At 38.5% G+C, this 22068-nt stretch overlaps 1 protein-coding gene across 2 annotated transcripts in view; it reads left to right on the top strand.

Moving 5' to 3' along the window:
• The window catches only part of BBS9 (Bardet-Biedl syndrome 9), a 572961-nt gene that overhangs the window by 155818 nt on the left and 395075 nt on the right, over positions 1-22068 (top strand). For both annotated transcript variants that reach the window (XM_075558202.1, XM_075558200.1), the window contains exons 7-9: positions 628-712; positions 10566-10749; positions 11366-11495. In XM_075558202.1, the coding sequence (XP_075414317.1) occupies positions 628-712; positions 10566-10749; positions 11366-11495 (399 nt within the window). The remainder of the gene's footprint in view (positions 1-627; positions 713-10565; positions 10750-11365; positions 11496-22068) is intronic.

Below are 22068 nucleotides of genomic sequence, written 5' to 3'. Positions count from 1 at the left end.
TGTTATGCTAATTTGCATTGCTTTTATTGTTATTTGTTCCTTATTTCACATTCAGGTGCAATTATTTCTTGAATGTTGAGTACTGATTTTCTTTAAATCATTTTATTGTATAACTCTTATCACAATCCCTCCATCTATCCAGAGTACTGATATTTGGGACATAAAATTCTAATGGGAATGCTTTGATACTCTATGCAGTTGCTTTCTCAATATTGAATAATTAGAATCTATGGTTTTAATTTCTTTGTTATGTAAGTTGTGTGCCATGCACTGGACTGCTAACTTCAATGTCAGCAGTTTGAAACCACCAGCTGCTCCATTGGATAAAGACTGGGTTTTCTACTCTCATAGAGAGTTGCCGTCTTGGAAACTGATAGGGGCAGTTCTACCTGGTCCTAGAGGGGCACTGTGAGTTGGCATCAACTCCATGGCAGTTAGCATTTTTTTTATGTCACAATGTCATTCAGTAAGAATACAATACAATTTTATAATTATTAAAAGACAACAGGAAGTGATTCAGAAGATTTATAGACTATGGTCTTTAAAATATAAAGTAATTAAATAATTTAAAAATATTTAAAATAATTTAAAATTTAAAGTCACATTTTTTCCATGTTTTTCAAACAGATACCAAGTACTTGCTTTTGCGACGGATGCAGATAAAAGGCAAGAGACGGAACAGCAAAAAATTGGTTCTGGTAAAAGACTAGTGGTAAGGCTCACTCTTTATATATAAAAAATTCAGTAATGCCATATGTAATGACAGATGTTTGTTCAGAATAAGAATTCCTGAGAAAAATTTAAAAAATTAATATTTATTTTTGAACTATTTTTCGTTTCTATGTTATTATTATTATCAATAATCAGAGAGTTTAGTGGGTTACTGATCAACCTTGAAGACATATGCCTGGTAGAACTATGAGGTAAGTAAAAAAAGTATTGCTTTAAAATCATAGAAACCTTTATAAAGCAAACTATCAAATGGTGAGGCTATTATTTCTAGACATATCCTCCATCTAGGTCTATCCATCTCTAAAAGTGGCATTTCCAGTTCTCTTAACTGTTTTCTAAAAGAGCCCTGGTGGCATAGTGGTTACAAGTTGGGCTGCAACGTACAAGGTCAGCAGTTCAAAACTCCTTAGGTTTCTACTCTCAAAAACAGTTCCAGTCTTGGAAAGTCATGCGGTGGGGTGGGGGTGGGAGGCAGTTCTACTCTGCCCTGTAGAGTCAGTCACTATGAGTAGGCATTGACTCAATGGTCTTCTGCAGGGACTGGCCTCTTTTACCAGTGAGGTTTTTTTTTTCTGTTTTCCTTTTCTCTCCCTCCACTTGTCTGTCACTTTGTTGTACTGTGGTTGCTTGTATGTTGCTGTGATGCTGGAAGCTATGTCACTGGTATTTTAAATGTCAGCAGGTCTTAACCTTCAGAAGATAACCTGCACAGGATAACCATGAGAGGAATGGAAAATTCAGAACATTTCGTTGTGATCCTATGGAACTTATACATGGATCAAGAGGCAGTTGTCTGAACAGAACAAGGGAATACTGCATGGTTTAAAATCAAGAAAGGTGTGCTATAGGGTTGTACCCTCTCACATACTTATTCAGTTTGTATGCTGAACAAATATTCAGAGAAGCTGGATTATATTTAGAAGAATACAGCATCAGGAGTGGAGGAAGGCTTATCAACAACTTTTGATATGCAGATGACACAACCTTGTTTTATGGAAGTGAGGAGGACGCAAAGCACTCGCTGATGAAGATCAAGGATTATGGCCTTCAGTATGGATTACCTCTCAATGTAAAGTAGAACAAAATCCTCACAACTCAACCAACAGATACCGTCATGATAAATGTAGAGAAGGTTGAAGTTATCAAGGGTTTTGTCTTGCTTGAATCCACAATCAACACTCAGGGAACAGCAGTGGAGAGATCAAAAGATGAGCTGCATTAGGTCAATCTGCTGCACAAGACCTCATTAGAGTATTGACAAGCAAGGATATATATGACTTTGAGGACTAAAGTGCACCTGACCTCAGCCATGGTATTTTCATTTGCCTCATATGCATGTGAAAGTTGGACACTGAAGAAGAGTCAATGCATTTGAATTGTAGTTGTGGGCAAGAGTATTGAGAGTCCCATGGAGTGCTAAAAGGGCAAACTGATTTGTTTCAGAAAAATGTATGGCCAGAGTGCTCTTTAGAGGTAAGGATGGTGAGATTTTGTCTTTCAACCTTTGGACATGTTGGTAGGAGAGGCCAGTCCCTGCAGAAGGCCATCATGTTTGGTAACGTAGAAGGGCAGCAAAGGAGGGAAAAGGCCCTCAGTGGGTGGATTGACACAGTGGCTGCAACAGTGGAGATGCTCAAGAATACGACAGATCTTTCTTGGAAGAACTTAAGTTGGCCACAGTTGTCCTTAGAGGCATGAATGGTGAGAGTTCCTCTTATGTACTTGGGACATGTTGTCAGGAGAGATCAGTCCCTGGAGAAGGACATCCTGTTTAGTAAAGTAGAAGGACGGTGAAAAAGAGGTAGGTCTTCAAGGCGATGGACTGAGCCATGGCTGCCACAATGTGGTCAAGCATAGGAACAATTGTGAGGATGGCACAGGGTCAGGCTGTGTTTCATTCTGTTGTGCTTAAGGTGGTGTTGGAACCAACTTGATGGTAGCTAACAACTACAATTCTTCCCTGAAGAATTCCTTGCTCTTCTATTTATATCACATCAACATGCTTATTTTTAATTATCCTTGGAGTTTTCAGAGTAGAAAGAAGTGTGAAGAGGCAAGATAAAGGATTCGGGTGGTTTGGGAAGATTTCCCAATGAACTTCTCATAGGACAGTCCTCACTACCCTCAAAGAAAGAGCAGGTGCATTGTGATGGGAAAATATTCCTGGGCACCAATTTCCTGGCCTTTTTCTCACCAGTGTAGTTTTCCTTTCTCTGCAATCCTCTCCCATGATATTCCTGTGTGCTTGGTGCAAAATCTATCAAGATTACCTCTTTGGGTTCCCTAAACTGTCCCCATAACCCTCTGAGTTGACCTCTCTGCCTTCAGTTTACCTGGCCCAGCAGATCCATTTGGAAGCTTCTGTTCTGATTAGCTCTTTTGTTTCTTTATTTAAAAAACAAAGGCAAAAATACCTTTTTATTGTGAAAAGGTGAAATTGTACCAAGTCAGTCATCAGTTTTACATTCAACAATTCATGTGCATTTTATTTTTTCTCATTCATTCCGATCCTTTCAATACACCATCACTTATTTCCCTCCCTCCCTGTGTTTCCTGTTTTCATTCCTCCCTTTGTAACATTTTCAAATTTCATCCTTAAGTAAATGCTGCCCTTTTGATCTTACATGGTTCAATGTGTGTATACTTCACTGATCTGTTCCCTTATAGATCTGCTGTTGTTTGACTGACATTTGAGTCATAGGGGTGAGTTCATTTCTAGACCTGAAGGAAGGATATCTACAGCCATCGTCTCGGGTACCACTAGTCTCTATTCAACCAGGACAGCTGGTCTTCTATTTGATTTTAGTTTTTGTTCTACGGTTTTTCTCCATCTCTCTCTAGCGCCTTCCAATGTGATCCATTTCTAAGCATTTGACTGTGATAGCTGGACACCATCTAGTTTCAGAGATGTGAAAACTGATGTTTCCGTGGTCCTTTAGTTTATTGCACTAATTATAATCATATGTTTCAGTTTTCATTACTATTCTTTCCTCTTCATGGGAAGAGGCAAATAGTTCCACTTTATGTGGTCACTCACAAGCTTTTAAAACTCGTTAGTATGTAGAAAATTTGGATGTGTATAGCAATTCACTTTGTTGTTCCCTGAGACTATGTGCTGGAGCCCTCAGGCCCAGTGACTCATTCCTTCAAGGTATTTAGCTATGTCTAAGAGGTATTCAGAGCGTTGCCCCGGGTTATTCTAACCATTCATGGATTTGCAGCAAAGATAAATACACATGAGCAAACATCCTCTCTTACACCAGGATGTGTGTGTATTCATGGGTGTACTGCACTCTTTTCCCACACCTCTTCAGTCTATGTGTCAATCCATGCATCTACTCATAGATCACAGTTGCAGGACTGTATTTATAATGGCATTTACCTCTGTTGCCTTTTTGAAGGCAGTGTAATGGGGCTAAAATAAACAAAATAAGGTTTGTTTGTGTTTTTGTTTTTAACTGGGAGAACGTGTCCAAAGCAGCCATTGATGGCAGAGGCATGTTTAAATATGTTTTTATTAGAATAAACCTGTGCATGGATATACTGAATCTTACTAGCAGTATTTTTGACTTGCTCACTTATAGATATTCATATTTATTTGAATGGATTATGGACTAACAAATTAAAAAAAATAAAAAGTAACCTTTCAAACATTATCATTGCTACTAGTGGGTATGTGACTAATATATTAGGGAGAAAAAATTGGAATTTACTCAAAGAAAGTTTTAGAACATGGAAAAGAAGTTTGAAGAATTGAAGATGATGTGGGGACAAGCTCTCATCTCTGGTCACAAAAGGAGAATCCAACTCTCCATCTACTCTAGAATGATGCTCGTGAGGCTGCTATCAGGGATGCCTCTACCCTCCAACCTTTGTTATCCTGTTCTGACACCAACCCTCTGGCTCTGAGAGCACTCTACTTCTCTGCTGGGATCAATAATTCATTGCAATGCCCATACAGAACTCACAGACAAAACTCCCAATTACAAGTTTATTAGGGAAGCTAACAGGTTGAAAAATGATAGGGATGACAGGGTTTCTGTCCACAATGCTAGCAGGCGTATTTCTCCCTGGTCCTCCTCCTCTCGGTTACATGGTCCCTGGCCTCTGCCCTGTTCCAAGGGCTGGGAAGCCCATTGCTCTTCTCACAGTCTTGGTCCTGCCCCTCTAAACTGCCTTGGGGTCTCAGTGCACCTCCTCTGCTTAGTCTCATGGTCTCAGAGTTGTGGCCTCTAGTGCCTCTGCTGCCTCCATCACTTCAGGCAGGGATCTCATCCATGTTCCCCTGGTGACTTCTTTCTTGACAGCCACTGATTCTCCCTCTTTCGGCTTCTGAGATGACTCATTTATAAACCTAGTGAGGGCAAAACTGATCGAATCCCTTCTATGAGTATTTCACACCCCCTGTTTGTGTGGCCCCAGCCAGTCATTTGGTGGGAGTTACAAACACATGACTGGAAGGGCCATGGGGAGCCCTGGTGCCATAGTGCTTCCGAGCTGTGCTGCAATCTGCATGATTGGCAGCTCCTTGGGAGGAAGACTGGCTTTCTACTCTCCGACACAGTTAGTCTCAGAAACTCAGAGAGGCTTGTTAAGAGTCAGCATTGACTCGGAGGCAGCAAGAGAGAAGGGCCATTCAAAGTAATTAACGACATCTCAAGACTATAAATGATAAATTCTCAGTTTAGAAACTGGCGAATAGATTATGATTGTGTATTCTCCTTTACATTGAGAACCTTCATAAACAGAAAGTCAAGAAATAAAAGGACCTAAGAATTAAGGTGGGTACTGTTGTGTGGATTTGAGAAGGACACACATGCAGGAAATGTAATGAAGACATTTGTAGAATTAGAATACAAGGGAAACAAAACTGTCAGAGAAGACAGTGTACAATTTTCAGTGCTGTTGAGAATATGGCAATTTTCCATAGAATTTGGAGGCATCATCATAATAAAGCTTAAGAGTAACCTTTGGCATCAGAATTTGAGTCGTAACTTGTACAGTTGTGACTTACTATGAGTGTTTGGTGAGACTGGCTAAGACTTCGTTTTCCTCTTTGCAAAGTAGTGATAACTCCAATTATACAATGCTACCATTAGACGTAAATCATGCCTGTGAAACATTGACCAAATCTAAATGATGACAGTGATAATGGTGATCAAATTGACCTTGACCTCCTCTTCAAGTATCATCTGATTTTTTTTCTTCGTAGACATGCTCTGGCTACTTGGGGTTTCTTGTTTTTCTTAAGATTTCTGTGGATTTTTTTTTAACTTTTAGGCTTTGGCATGTGATTCTTGTTCTATTCATTTGCAGTTATTTAGTAACACTATTCTGTGCCTGACACTGAGGATGTAGTCTGATGGCTATACAGTTGAGTACAGGTATCCCTTGCAGATACTATGGGTTTGGTTTAAATAAAGTTAGTCACGACCATTTTTTGCTTTCCTAGTGCCTATCAAAGTTATGTTTACATTATAGTATAGTGTACTAAGCCTGTAGTAGCATCACAAAAAATTTCAATATTGTAGGAGTAACCATCAAGTTTTGCTTCTTGATATAGATGTGTCACAATCCTTCAGTTTGTGAAATACCCACTAGCTGCAAGTTGCAGTGAAGTGAAGGGCAATGACACAAGGTCTGCCTGGACAGGGAAACCATTCTCCCTTCACCTCTCCCAGTGCCAGCCTTATTTATGAATAAAGCAGGAACTAGCAGCAAAACTCCCTTATGACACCACAGTGACTTTGTAAGACTAGGATGCCACGGAGTGTAATTAAATCTACTGCAGAAGAACCAGAAATTATCCAGTGGACTGCTTTTAATAAAGTCGTTGGGGATAGCAGTTGATAGCTATCTATGTTACGCGTTGCTGAATTCTAATTTAATTTTATTGTGGTCAGAGAACATATGGCTGATAGGACCTGAAGTCCTTTACGTTGATTGAGATATGTTTGGTAAATGTTCGTGGGAAGGACAAGGCTTTCTACTCCTGTAAACAGTTAAAGTCTCAGAAACCCACGGAGGCAGTTCTACCCTGTCCCATAGGGTGCCTGTGCGTCAGGAGCAGCTTGATGGCCGTGATTTTTTTCTTCTGGTTTGGTAAATGTTAAGTGCGCACTTGAAAAGAATATGCACTTCCCCCCCCTGCACTACAAATATCAATTAGGCAAAGTTGGATGGAAGACTTTATAAATCATCCGTATCTTTCTTAATTTTCTTATTACTTTTTTTATAATGTTGAGAGAGAAGTATTGAAGCCTTTGATTATAATTGTAGATTTATTTGTTATTCCTTGGTATCTTATCAGTTTTAAAAATGTATTTGGGACTTTTCCATCTGATGAAGAAACGATCCCTTTTTATTGTGAAGTGACTTTATCTGTTTCTTTCGCTAATATGAAACCTACCTCATCTGGTCCTAACATAGCCACTTTTAATCAGTGCTACTCTGAGAGATCCTTCCCCATGCATTTACTTTCGGATGGGTTTGTGTCTTTATGTAGTGTAAGCTCTTGTTTTTCTGAGACAACATGATGTTCCCTGCTTTTTAATTGAGGCTATTTTCATTTTGTGTGATTATTGATATCATTAAGTTTAAATTTGGTATCTGGCTATTTTTTTTTTGTTCTGTCAGTCCTGTCCTGTTTCCTTTTCTCTCTTTCCTGTATTCTTTTGGATTAAATCAATATTCATTATGATTTCACCAACTCCTTTGTTTGCTTATTAGATGTGACTTTGGTTTTGAAATTTTAGTGGTTGCTTTAGGGCAGGAGTCCTCAAACTATGGCCCACGGGTGTTTCTGCCCGTTTTGTTTTGTCCTTCAAAATAAGGTATGTGCAGTGTGCATAGGAATTGGTTCATAGTTTTTTTAAAAAAAACAACTGTAGTACGGCCCTCCAACGGCTCTGAGGGACAGTGAACTAGTCCCCTGTTTAAAAAGCTTGAGGATCCCTACTTTAGGGTTTCCATTATATATTTTACTTTTGATAGTTGACCTTCAGGTAGTAATTGCCATTTCACACATAGTTTAAGAACCTTTCTTCCATTTCTCACCCATCAACCTTTGGGCTACTGTGGTCACTTTAACTTTACATGTAAACTTCTCGATGGCAGTGAGGCGTTCAATAAACTCCACATTACATGGTTGTTATTTTTATTTAGAGTAAATTATCTTTTAATGAGATTTAAATTATGAGGAAATGATCTTATAAATTTACTCATATAGTTAACATTTCCAGGACTTTTCATTAACTCATGTAGTTCCATATTTTCATCTGGCATCTTGCCCCGCTCCCCATTCAGCACTCCCCCATTATCTTTCCATTTTTTCCCTGCCCTGTGTCGCCCTTCCCTTCTTTGGGAGCTTTCATTGTGTGTGTGTATGTGCGCATGCACACGCGTGTGTAAAATGAAAGTTCCTAAATAAATAAATAAAATACACACAGGTATATGCTTTTTAAAGATGATATGTAGATCACTGCTTCTCTTTTTCATTTTTAAAATCTTATTCTCTCTTTGTTTCATTTGGATCTTTTCCAGTCTTAGGTTTTAAAATTCATTGATTTTTTAACTGTAATATCTAACCTGCTATTAATTCCTGTTCAGTGCAGTGGGACTGTAAATTCAATAGGATTTTTCTTCTTTATGTCTGTCTTTCATGTCTTTATGAACTTTTGGAAGATAAGAATATTAGTTATCAGCATTATTTTCATGTCTGTGTTCCCTAATTCTAACATCTGTGGCAGTGTCATGTGATTTATTTATGTCCTCATTGTACATATTTTTTGTTTCTTTATATATTTTTTATTAGATTTTACACATTGTAAAATTTACCTTGTTAGATGCTGAGTATTTTTGTATTCCTGTGCCTATTTTTGTGCCTAGGTCTGGGGACACAGGTACTTTGAAGGTTTGATTCTTTGGGCTTGCTTTTAAGACTAGATGTGTGAGAATATACTTGTTCTCATAAAAATACAGCAAACTCACTACTGTCAAGTCGATGGTGACTGACAGTGACCCTGTAAGACAGGCAGTCCTGCCCTGTGAGCTTCTGATTCTGTAACTGTGAATGGGAGTAGGAAGCCCCATCTGGCGTTGTCACACTGTTGACGTAGCCGATCCCACCCCAATGAGTCACCACCAGGGCTCCTTATAGAGCGGAAAGTCTCCATTCCTGACTGTCCTCAGTTTTCTCCGAATGATGAGGTTTTCAAGTTGGACCAGCAGATAGAGGCAGTGTTTTCTGTTCTGTGTAAATGCCGATGCACCTTACTTCTAATCCTTTCTGTGATTCTTGTCTGGCTTTGGCATAGTTTCCTTGCCTGTGTATGCGGATAAGTACGCAACTGGACATTTAAGAGACTCTCAACACATCTTGAGTTCTCTGTACATACAGTGCTTTCCTTTTTGCTACATTTTCTCAATCCACTTGGATTTTCTGGATTCTCTGGACCCCCTGATCAGTTTAGAGACTCTGTGGGGCTCTGCCTGGGCTTCCCCTCTCCGTGGGAAAGCATGAGACTTACTACTGCCTTAAAGAGTGACAGTTTCAGAAACCCACCGGGGCGGTTCTGTTCTGTCATGTGTGGTTTTGGCGAGTCAGAATCAACTTCATGGCAGTGAGTTTGCTTTGGTTTGATGACACCCATTAAAACCTTCTCGGAGGGTGAGTGGGTTGGAAAGGGGGAACTGATTACAAGGAGCCACATGTGACCTCTTCCCTGGGAGAGGGACAGCAGAGAAGGGGGGAAGGGAGACTCCGGATAGGGCAAGATATGACAAAATAACGAGGTATAAATTACCAAGGGCATATGAGGGAGGGGGGAAAGGGGAGGGAGGGGGGGGGAAAGAGGACCTGATGCAAGGGGCTTAAGTGGAGAGCAAATGCCTTGAGAGTGATTGGGGCAGGGAATGTATGGATGTGCTTTATACAATTGATGTATGTATATGTATGGATTGTGGTAAGAGTTGTTTGAGTCCCTAATAAAATGTAAAAGAAGAAAAGAGAAAAAAATGATTAGGGCAAAGACTGTACAGATGTGCTTTATACAATTGATGTATGTATATGTATGAACTGTGAAAAGAATTGCATCAGCCCCAATAAATTGTTAAAATAAAAAAAAATTAAAAAAAAAAAACACCTTCTCAAAGCTGGGCCAATCACACGACTCACCTCATATGTTATTGTCTTTAAAGAATCATTTCTTATCGACTGACATCCAATCTGTGTATCCATTTCACTGCTATTGCCATATCCTTGGATATGCCCGTCAGCCAGTGTTTTTCTGTTTGTATATTGCTTCTCCTTTGAGTTCATTGACTTACAAATTTTCAATATCTTGGAAATGAATTATGAAAAACAATTACTTTACATGAGCCTTTATAATCCATTCATTTAAAGAAACATTCAGTGATCATTGACCGTGTTCCCAAGTTAGGAAAGATGCCTCTATGTGGAGAAGAGTCCAAGTATGTGTGTGTACATTAGCTTAGCGAGTGTTGTCATTTCACATTAGACATTTTACTTCCAACAATACCAGATTATTATTATAGTCTGCCTCAAAGTAAACACAATAAGTTTCTAGTGGAAATTTCCAGTGAAGTTAATACCTTTTTATGAATATTTTTGAACCACTAGAGGAGCTGATACCATTTAGTAAGAGATGAGGCAAAATCTGAGACTATAAAATATTAGAAATACAGTGAAAAAAAATGTAAATGAAGATTACTATTCTTTATATTTCTGTCTGCTTTGTGGTGAAGATTTATATGAAGGTGGCTGAACCTCTGTGTGTTTTACAGTTAAATTGATCCTGAGTTTTGCTTTGCAGGTGGATTGGACTCTAAGTATTGGAGAGCAAGCCCTTGACATATGCATTGTCTCTTTCAATCAGTCGGTGTCTTCTGTCTTTGTTCTTGGTGAGAGAAACTTCTTTTGCCTTAAGGATAATGGACAAATTCGATTCATGAAGAAACTTGATTGTAGCCCAAGTTGTTTTCTTCCCTATTGCTCAGGTGCGTGCAAAGAAGTTCTCTTTCTTCCCCTATGCAAAGTCTATGCTATGTGTACAAGGAGCAAACCACAAACATATTTTCTAAACATTTAGAAAAATACCTTAATACTTAGCATGTCATGGATATTTTAGGTTTTAAATTTGAACTGAAATTTGATACAAAGCACACGTTAAGTTTGCCGGTCATTTCACGTTGTGCAGAATGACTTGTACAATTTGCCTTCAGCATACATTAGTATTTTCCATAATGCAGCTGTTCAGAATGCTTTCAAGAGAACAGCAGACACTTTTAAAAAGCAGAAGGGGGTGTAGTCATGTCTAGTAGAGTGAATTATCTGATAGTGAATGCCCAGTAACTCATTAGTATAAATGTGTTAAATGTTAATAAAATGAAAAATGTTGACCACTGTCTAGTTATGTTTTCCAAGCTTGAAAAATTATTTTCATTTGTGATTTTGGTAGCTTGATGTTGAAAATAGTGTTTTATTACTTTAAAATATTGATACATTAAAACCAAGATATTAGAAACCTCTTGTGCCATAAGTTCTCTGAAGGAAATATAAACTATTGTTGCAAATGGCTGTTTTCTTAGTATTCTCTGTACCTTTAATCTGCAGTTTCTGAAGGAACAATAAACACTTTGATTGGCAACCATAACAGCATGTTGCGCATCTACCAGGATGTGACTCTGAAGTGGGCCACGCAGCTCCCTCACGTCCCTGTCGCAGTAAAAGTGGGCTGTTTGCAGTGAGTGCTTAATTTAACACCATTCTTATTTTATTGTTGTTGATTTTATTACTCTTTCTAAAGAACCTACTTCGAGTCTTACTGATTCGATTGCTTTTCTGTTTCTTTAGTTTTACTTTAATATTCCCTATGATTTTTTTCCTCTGGTGCCTGTAGGCTTATTTTGCGATTTTTTTTTTGCGGGGGCGTGGGTGTTAGTTAATGTTGACATGCTCAGTTAGGATGTTGACTTTGTATTTCTGTTCCTTTTTGATGTGTGTGCTTATTGCTATTACTTGTCCTCTGAGCGCTGCTTTTGCTGTGCCTCAGAGATTTTGGTACGTGTGTTTTCATTCTTGTTTGATTCAAGAAATAAATTTCACTTACAGCCCAGTTGTTTTTAAGCAGGGTGTTGCTTAGTTTTCACATATTTGGTCACTGCGTGTTGATCTTCCTCTTTTTAAAAGAATGTCTAATTATATAGCATTGTGATCTGAGAACATGCTTTTCCATTATTTTGATGTTTAAAAACTTTATTGAGACTTGCTTTTTGCCCTCACGTATGGTCTGTATGTTACCATATAGTATGGAGAGTGTATGAAGTGTGCTAGAAAGGGTGTTATTGTCGGGTGGAGTTTTCTGTCAGTAAGGTCATGTTGGTGGATTGCATTGTTTAATCTTTGTTCTGTTTCTTATTGTTTTTCCTTTCATTGAAAGTAGTGTGTTGTTCAGTTGACTCTTTAATCATTATGTAATGCTCTTCTGGTCTCTCACGCTGATTTCTGCTTTAAAATCTAGCCTATCGTGAATTCATATCATCACTGCAACAAAAATAACTGGTAGACATTCAACCATATCAAGAGGCAGCATATGATTGAGAACCAATGATACTGAAGCAAAAAGTCTTGCAATTTACTGAAGGCCTTCACAAATAACAAGGCTCCAGGAATGGATGAACCACCAACTGAAATGTTTAACAAGCTAATGTCACATTGGAGGCATTCATTTGTGTATGACAAGACATTTGGAAGACATCTACATGGCCAACCAGCTAGAAGAGATCCATATTTGTGCCCATTTGAAAGAAAAGTAACTCAATAGAATTCAGTATCAAACAAGATCATGAATATAGCATGCAAGTGAAATTTTGTTGAAGATCATTCAATAATGGTTGCAGCAGTACATCAATAGCAAGCTCCCATAAATCTAAGCTGGATTCAGAATAGAACATGGCATGAGAAATATCAGATGGATCTTAGCTGAAAGCAGAAAATACCAGAAAGATGTTTTACTTGTATTTTATTGATTATGCAAAGACATATGATTGTGTGGATCATAACAAACTATGGATAATCTTTCACAGGCTGGGGAACTCAGCATTAAATCGTGCTCATGTGGAATCTACCTGGATGAAGGAGCATCCTATGAACAGAACAGGGAAATACTGCATGGTTTATAATCAGGAAAGGTTGTATCCTTTAATCATATTTATTCAATCTGTAGGCTGACCAAGTCATCCAGAAGCTGGTGTATATGAAGAACACAGTATCAGGACTGGAGGAAGGCTTATTTACACCAGTGATATGCAGATGACATAACTTTGTGGAAATAAGGTGGACTTGAAACGCCGATCAGGATGAAGGACTGTAAAGAAAGCCAAAATTCTCACAACTGGACTAATAGACAACCTCATGATAAACAGAGACGAGACAAAGCTGTCAAGGATTTCATCTTGCTGGTATTCACAGTCATTGCTCATGGACATAGCAGTCACGAAATCAAACCGTAGATCTGTTGCACATTTGAAGAACAAAGATGTCATTGCGTTCCTTAGCCTGACCCAAGTCCTGGTCTTTCCACGTGCCTCATATACATGTGAAAGTTGGGCACCTAAGTGAATAAGGAAACACGACAGAAGAACCGAAGCATTTGAGTTATGCTATTATCCAAGAATACTTAAAATACTGTTGGCTGCCAAAATACTGTATATACTTGTATATAAGTCAAGTTTTTCAGCATATTTTTAATGCAGCTTTTGTGGTAAAATTAGGCTGATATTTGGGTCAGTTTATACTCGAGTATATATGTTAACAGAAAAAAAATATCTTGGAAGAAATACAGCCAGTGGAAGAAGTACAGCCAAAATGCTCTTTAGAAGCAAGGATGGTTAGACTCTGTCCAATATACTTTGGACATTTTATCGGGAGCGACTAGTCCCTGAAAAAGAACACCATTCTTGGTAAAATAGTGGGTCAGTAACATAACACCGGTTGTGAAAATGGCACAGGATTAGGCAGTGTTTCTTTCTGTTGTGAATGAGGTCAGTATGAGTCAGCATAGCTAGACTATTGTTTGGTTTTAAGCAGTCTTCAGGGGATATTTTAAGGTTTAAAGATGATTTCATGGTAATAATTTCAGGGATTCATTTAATCTCTATGGCTCCAGAAAATCGAGAGTCTGGGAATTTGGATTTGGTTTTGCATTTCCCCTTTTGATCAAGTCTTCTATGATCTTTGGTCAAAATGTCCAGTAATCGCAGCTGGGCACCATCCAGTTCTTCTGGTCTCGTGGGAAGGAATCAGTTATTTATGGAGGCAATTATTACACCCACTCCATTTCCTCCTAATTTTCCTGTCCCTCCTTTTAATGTTCCAGGTGACTAGAGGCCAATTTCTGTACCTGCAATGGCTACCTGCAAGCTTTTAGCACTACGCAATGACCAAGCAAGTTATACAGGGCACCTAGTGAGGCCAATTAACTGGAATAGCCCAAGAAACCAAGTCCTTGCTCTCCAAACCAAGGAAGTAAACCCTATAATGTGTTTGTTTATAAGCAGCCTCAACAGTTACTATTTATTTACTTATTGATTCTTAATTATGTTGCTTACCATGAGCGTTGATTATGGATCCAAGCAAAAAGAAGTCCTAGGCAACTTCTTTCTTTTCTTCATTTATCATGATGTTGAAGTGGTTAGTCCGCTGGTGAGAATGGTTCCAAGAAACATACCCAATTTTCAGAGTCAACATTTTCAAAGAAGCTCAAAGATTGGGTGTTCTTGGCAGATATTTATGGTTTCTTGTCTAGATACAACTTACCAGTCAAGGATTCAACAGTAACTGTAGGCATTGTGAGGAAAAACTCATGTTTTCACAGAATGTGTCCTGAAGTTTACCTTGAATAATAGACATTCTGAGGTGGCAGTTAGTAGAGTTAGCTGTTTCTCATAGCTTTTTCTAGATTACAATGATCAGTGATTAACTATAGATATTGCCATTAGTGTTTTCCACAGTTAACTAGTATGCAGCAATAAGTTTTAATTATTCAATTGGTGATTTTTCTTATTTTACATGCTGTAAAGAAAAGTGTAGGGATAAACTGTATTTGAAGCATTTTTATTATAATTTGTATTATAATTTTCACAGTGGTCATTTCCGACCTTGATGTCAATTATTTTTGTTTAGAAGTTGTTTGACATTAAGAGCACACAGTAATCTTCCTCCTGCTCTTTATTATCTTTAGGGTAAAACTGGTTTTGATAGGTACGTACTTGACTGGATGTGTTTATCTGTAAAGGAAATTGCTGCTATTTGATATGTCTTTTCAATGAATAAGATATATTGGGTTTGGATCAAGTTGATGCAATTATACTGAAGAACAGCATTTTGTTCAGAAAGAGAGATACTTTGTGTCTTCCCGCTCCGCTGATTTGGCAGTCACAGTCCTTTCTCACTGCTCACTTTAGACAACTTCCCACCTTTCTATGAGTCCTTCTCCCAGGGTAGATCTCATTCTCGAAGCGAGAGTATGGGTTTCGTTTATTATGTTAGCTTCTGTGCGTCAGACTACAGGAATGTGCGATAGTCATAAGGGGGCACAAAATCAGTAGAGCTTGCATGTGATGATGCTCTTTAAGTTTCTTAGTCATTACTGTTTTCTTCTTGTTGCACAAAGGAGCTGGGGAGCCTGGCTGGGCATGTCGCCTCTCCTGTGGTCTGTGTCCCAAATGGCCAGTAAAGACACTTATATGTCGGTCATGCTATTCTCTCTAGAGATGCAAGTCTTCCCCAAGGTGCAATTTTACTGGAATGAAAATAATGTAAAGCTTTCCAAGCACCAACTGGCAGTCCATATTCATAGTGCTGGAAAATCGTTTTTCACTAAAAACAACTTGATTTGATACTTTATTGTTTTTCTTCCTAAGCGATGTCTACAAAATTACTTATTATACGGTAAATAGTTACACTGTATTCTTTAGCTATCGTGTTCCATTTTGCCCTTGACCAGAATAATTTTCTCTCCTTGTCAAAACTCTTCTATCTTGGAGGCCTAACTCAGGTTGCATAAATACACCTTTCCTGGAATTGGTATAAAAGTAAAAACTGTGTAGTGGTTACGTGTCGTGCTGCAGTCCTCGTACTGGCAGTTCTACACCGCCAGCACCTCCTTGGGTGAAAGGTGGGGCTTTCCACTCCTGTAAATAGCTAGTCTCGGAACCCCACAGCGCAGTGAGTTGTGAGTTTGAGACTTGCTGTGAGTCGGAACAGACGCCATGGCGGCAAGTTTGGTTGGTTTCCTTGGTCCCACCCTAATGGTCTCTCCTAATTTTAAATTATTTTGATGGCTGCCATGTGACTTTCTTAACTCCCAACTACATTATACTGGCCTGTAAAGCAGGGAACTTTTCTGCATTTACATCTCACACAGAGCATCAGTCAAAACCTGAACACATGGTATGTGCTTCGAAAATCCTTAAAAATTGTGGTTTGTGTGTATATGATAGTTTCTAGAAAGACCTTATACGATCTTTCATTGAAAACTTTTTCTTAAAATATGAATAAAGTTGAGATGCAAAGGAATGATTAAGAGACTATTTTTCATTTCAAAGTGACGTTTATGGGGTGTTTACTCTGAGAATGTGGGCCTCCCCTGTTTGCTGTGTTAGCCTTAATGACTTTCCTTTGTGGCTTAATAGTTTCCACAAAATGTGGAAATCTTTTACGGAAGTGTAGAGAATAAAGTATAAATTCTGATTTTTGGAGCTTCTGCATTTTGCTTCTATTTCCCGTTGTGAATGTGATTGGGAGTAAAAAGTTAGCCTTTTGTCACAATGTTTCTTCTCCCATTTTTTCACTGGATCTCTAAACATTTTTAGTGCAGACCTGGGTATGATAGCTATTTTTTTGTGTGACGAAAAAAAATTATAAATATAAAATAAGTTTCTTTTTAGATTTCATTTAATATTTTTGGTTTCTTCATTTTATTAGTTTTTGTTTTGAATTTACTTTATATTTATATTGTTATGTTTCTCCTTTTAACCCATTCGTTTTATTTTGACTATCTCTTGTATACAACATTCAGGTATAGTTTTGAACCTGTTTTGAAAGTTATATTTTAATTAGTGTATTTACATTTGTTGTTAAAGTTGATACACCTAGTGTTTTTAACATTGCATAATATTATCTACTTCTTAGTATTTCCTTTTTTTCTACCTTTTGCGTATGTACTGAGGTTATTTTTGCTTATGTAGAATTCCAGAATGTATCAGACAACACGTGTGTGTGTGTGTGTGTGACTTTGTGTTTATTTCAGTTTTGCCAGAATCCAAGAATGAACCATATCTTTTTCTCATGACAGGCAAAGCGCTTGACATAAATTTTCTCTTCTTTCTTATTTTGTTTCATCTCCCTCCCCTTAGACATACAAACAAGGGTATAATATGTATTTTTGCATGCACAGGCTTGCGCGTGTGCGCGCACACACACACACATACACACACACACACACACACACACTACATGAGACAAAGTCTTACCATCCTTTCCTCTAAGGGGCATTCTGGCTGTAGTTCTTCCAAGACAGATTCATTTGTTCTTTTGGCAGTCCTGGATACTTTCAGTATTCTTCACTAACACATGTACCATATGGTTCATATGTATCACATGTGTGTTTTTTCTGTCTTCTTAAAGTTCAGTGTCCAACTTTAACATGCATAGGAAACTATTGAAAATACCATGGCTTTGGCCCTGCTCTATACTCGCCCTCAAGAAGGGAACCCAGAAGATATGGGTGCTATAGCAAAATGTGGTGAAGAAGTTATGTGGTTCCTGGCTATCAGATAAAATGGCATCTGGGGTCTTAAAGGCAAATAAGCACCCATCGAAGTGCGATGTCAATTAAGTCCACATGGAAGAAGCACACCATCATCATCAGTCACGGAAGGACTGGAATCCATGTACTCTGAAGTCGAAGGAGGGATCAGTACCAGAGCCTAAATTGTGAGACTCCCGTGTGCAGAAGGCGATGGATGACAGTGGGAACCCGAGATCGATTTGTGGAACTGCATAGGAAAGAAGCCTCTGGAGGGATGGGAGGAAAGTGGTCACTAAGCAGAGTACTTGGGAGAGAGGAGAATAGATCAAAGTATAAATCTGACCTGAACATTTAACTTTGTGATTAGATCCCCTCTATAATGTAGGCTGGACCTGAACTGGTTTCCAAAATTTTCTGTTATTTTTGGTTTGTATTGTTTTGTTTATTTGTATTAGGGCATGTTTCAGGGGTGTTAATGTCATTGGAGATCACCCTCTTGAAGTTGTATTATATGCTTTTCCATTTTTGGTCTATAAGACCCAAGCTCGACAAACCTATAGGGACAGCAAGTAGATTAAGGGTTTGCGGGTAGGCTGGCGGGAGGTATAGGGGTGGGGGTTGGGTAAAAGGGAGCTGATGTCAAGGAGTCCATGTAGAAAAAGAATGTCTGGAAACCGATTGTGGAATGACATGCTATATATATTAAATCCCAATTAATAATAATTTTTTAAAAGAAAAAACAAACGTATCTTGAGTCTGGTGCACCTTAATCCTTAAACTAACATCCTTGCTTTTCAACACGTTAAAGAGCTCTTGTGCAGTAGATTTACCTAATACAACGCATCATTTGGTGTCTTTGTGGCTGTTTCCATGAGCACTGCTTGTGAATCCAAGCAAGACAAAATCCTTGACAATGTCATTCCTTTCTCCATTTATCTTGATGCTGCCTAGTTGTGAGGATCTTTGTTTTCTTTACATTAAGTTGTAATCCATACTGAAAGCTCCAATTCTTGATTGTCATCAGCAAGTGCTTCAAGTCCTCCTCACTTTCAGTGCTTACTAATAATTATTGAATATCAAACTATATAATTTTGTTTTCTATTTGTAAACTTAGATGTAGAATAAAACCTCCAAAACAGAAAGAAACATGAAATAGAAAGAATAAGTGAACTTTGCTGAAATGTTTATCTCCAGCAGTGTGTTTTAGTTTCTAAAAGATCCCTTTATAAAAGAATAGGGAAGAAAAGGGCTGATGTTTTTATTTTTTTAAAGCCCCATTTCAACTTGTGATGGTGTCCCTTGCATTGATGGCTGTTGCTATGTTGAATTAAAATTTTTAGAAGAGTGTTTGAGTCATTAAGTTGAGAAAAATCTAGTTGTTTGGATTTGGATTGGAATAGTATTAACTTTAGGAATTCTCTTGGTGAAATTAGCATCTTTTTAGTTCTAAACAGAAACATAAACCAACCTCGTTGCCATCAAGTGTATTCTGCTGCATAGTGACCCTATAGGACTGGCTTGGTGGGGTTTTCAGAGTGGAAATGCTCATCTTTCTCCTGCAGAGAGGCTGGTGGTTTCAAACCGCTGACCTTGTGGTTAGGTGCGTAATAAGAAAGGCACCAGGCCGCCTTAAGTTCCAAAAATAATACTTGTTTAAACTACTGATTGAACAATGTAGTTCTTTATTTTAGGGGAACAATTCAGAAAGGAAAGTCTAACATCTTTAAGAGAGCCTCCCCCAGCCATCGAGTGGATTTCAACTCACAGCGACCCTGTCAGACAGGGTGGCACTGCATCCAAGGGAGCCTGTACATCTTTTGGGAGGCGAGGTTCATTATCTTTCTCCTGTGAAGTGATTGGTGGCTTTAAACTACTGACTTTGTGGCTAGTCCAGTGCCTACTTGACAGCACCACTCTGGCATCTGGTAACACCTTCAGTCAGGTTGAAATGGGTCCTTGAATAGTGACTGAATTTTTCATTTTGCACAGGAAGTATTGTTGCTTTTAGTAATTGGTCTCCCTTCCCAGCTCATACTTGACTTTATCTTGTGCAGTGTGTCCTATGGCTTAATTCTAGTTCAGTGGTAGAATTTGGAGGTCGTAACAAAATTTAACATGTGGGGTTTAGCATTAGCATGATCATTTCCCAGCTTCCCCCCTACCCATATTATAATGTATTTATATTATTTTGGTTATTTAAAAAATTATACTTCAGGTTATACATATTCTTTGTGATAATTAAATTTTAATTTAGCTCATTTTAGCGTGTTTAAGTGTGTTGAATTTCAGTGATTCTTTTTTCTTGAGAAATCCACCTTTTCATGTGTTTTTGTAATTTAATTCTAATTGAGATTAAAAAACACCCTTTTTCTTTCTTATTATTAATAATAAGTGAGCTTTTAACAAACCTACTATGTAGCATAATAGAAATTTGCCTTAATAGTCAGAAATCTTAGATAGGCTTGGAAAGCCTGTGATTTTAATGGGTCCCTGTGGTAGTTATATAATCTGGTGTCAACTTGAGACTATTAAGAGTGAAGGGGTGAAGTTTAGCCTGTTAATCAGGTCGCAGCTTGATGACCTCATTTGGAGGTGCTAGGAGATAAATAGCTCACTGGAGGCCAGATACACACTTTGCTACTCATTCCGGTTGACCAGTCACATGGAGCTACACTGATGGAGCCAGGGTCCTGAGGCAGGTGGAACCTCTTGGAGAATCATGACAGTGCTGAAATGCTTCCACCACCACTGGGTTCACAAGACTGTCCACTCACTGGCCTGTCATCTTCATGTATTCGGCATCATTGCATTGAATTTATAGACTGGTATCGGACAGATGGGCTAATATCGAACTTATGGATTTGATCTGGATTGGGTTGGGATGTTTTCTTAATATACAATTACTCTTTGATATAAAACTCTCTCTTATACACATATGAATCTCCCTAGATTTGTTTCTCTAGTTTACCAAGACTAACACATCACCTAATAGGGCCTGGTGAGCCTATTAATTAAATATGACAGACTGAAATATAACATACGAAATTTTGAAGGATGAAAATGCATAATGTTATCATATTTGATATATTTCTTCTTCCCATTATAGATAGTGCTTTAGGAACCATGATTTGGACAAACTGCATATGTCAATTTCATTGCGTATCTTAGTAGTAAAATATGGTGTTTTCTTTTCTTTTAAAAACATATTGTTACACCTTAGTTCAAAGTTTACATAACAAACCAGCTTTCCCTATAATAATCCATACATAAATTGTTCTGTGACATTGTTTGCAGTCTTCATAATGTGCCAGTTATTGCCTCATTTCCACGCTGGATTCCCCAGTTCTATGCATGCAGATTCCCTGCTTCTCTTTGCCTTCTTCTATTTGTTTTTGGGAAATGGTTCCTGTTTTCTTTTTGGTCTCATACAACTCTTGGTTCTAAGGAGTACATTCGTCATGGGTATTACTGCTTATTTTATAGACCTGTCGTGTATTTGGTTGAGAGGTGGCCTCCAGGAGTGACTTCCATTTCTGATTAGAAGAATTGCTTAGAGCAGTAGTCTCAGGGTCACCTCCAGTTTAGATCAGATGGTGCATTTTTTTTAAAAATCGTTTTATTAGGGGCTCATACAACTCATCACAATCCATACATACATCAATTCTGTATAAGCACATTTGTACATTCATTGCCCTCATCATTCTCAAAACATTTGCTCTCCACCTAAGCCCCTGGCATCAGCTCCTCATTGTTTCCTCTCCCTCTCTGCCCCTCCTTCCCTCATGAACCCTTGATAATTTATAAATTATTATTTTGTCATATCTTGCCATGTCCTACATCTCCTTCCGCCAACTTTTCTGTTGTATGTCTCCCCAGGGCAGAGGTCACATGTAGATTATTGTAATCAGTTCCCCCTTTCCAACCCATCCTCCCTCCACCCTCTCAGTATCGCCACTCACACCACTGGTGTCCTGAATGGATCATCCACACTGGATTCTCTGTGTTTCTAGTTCCTATCTGTACCATGTACACCCTCTGGTCTAGCCAGATTTGTAAGGTAGGATTGATAGTGAGGGAGGAGGAAGCATTTAGGGACTAGAGGAAAGTTGTATGTTTCATCATTGCTACATCGCACCCTGATTGGCTCATCTCCTACCCGAGACCCGGTGGCCTGTCCAGTGGAATGTCCAGTGGCCTACAAATGGGCTTTGGGTCTCCACTCTGCACTCCCCTGCCCCTCATTCACTATGTTACGATTTTTGTTCTGATGATGCCTGATACTTGATCCCTTTGACATCTCGTAATTGCACAGGATGGTGTGCTTCTTCCATGTGGGCTTTCTTGCTTCTGAGCTAGATGGATGCTTGTTTACCTTCAAGCCTTTAAGACCCCAGATGCTATATTTTTTGATAGCCGGGCACCATCAACTTTCTTCACCACATTTGATTATGCACCCTTTTGTCTTCAGCGATTGTGTCAGAAAGGTGAGTATCATAGAATGCCA

Source organism: Tenrec ecaudatus, chromosome 9 (assembly GCF_050624435.1).
Source record: "Tenrec ecaudatus isolate mTenEca1 chromosome 9, mTenEca1.hap1, whole genome shotgun sequence".
Classification (NCBI taxonomy): Eukaryota; Metazoa; Chordata; class Mammalia; order Afrosoricida; family Tenrecidae; genus Tenrec; species Tenrec ecaudatus.
The sequence above is the reverse complement of the archived record's forward strand: the minus strand, read 5'-3'. Positions and strand labels throughout refer to the sequence as shown.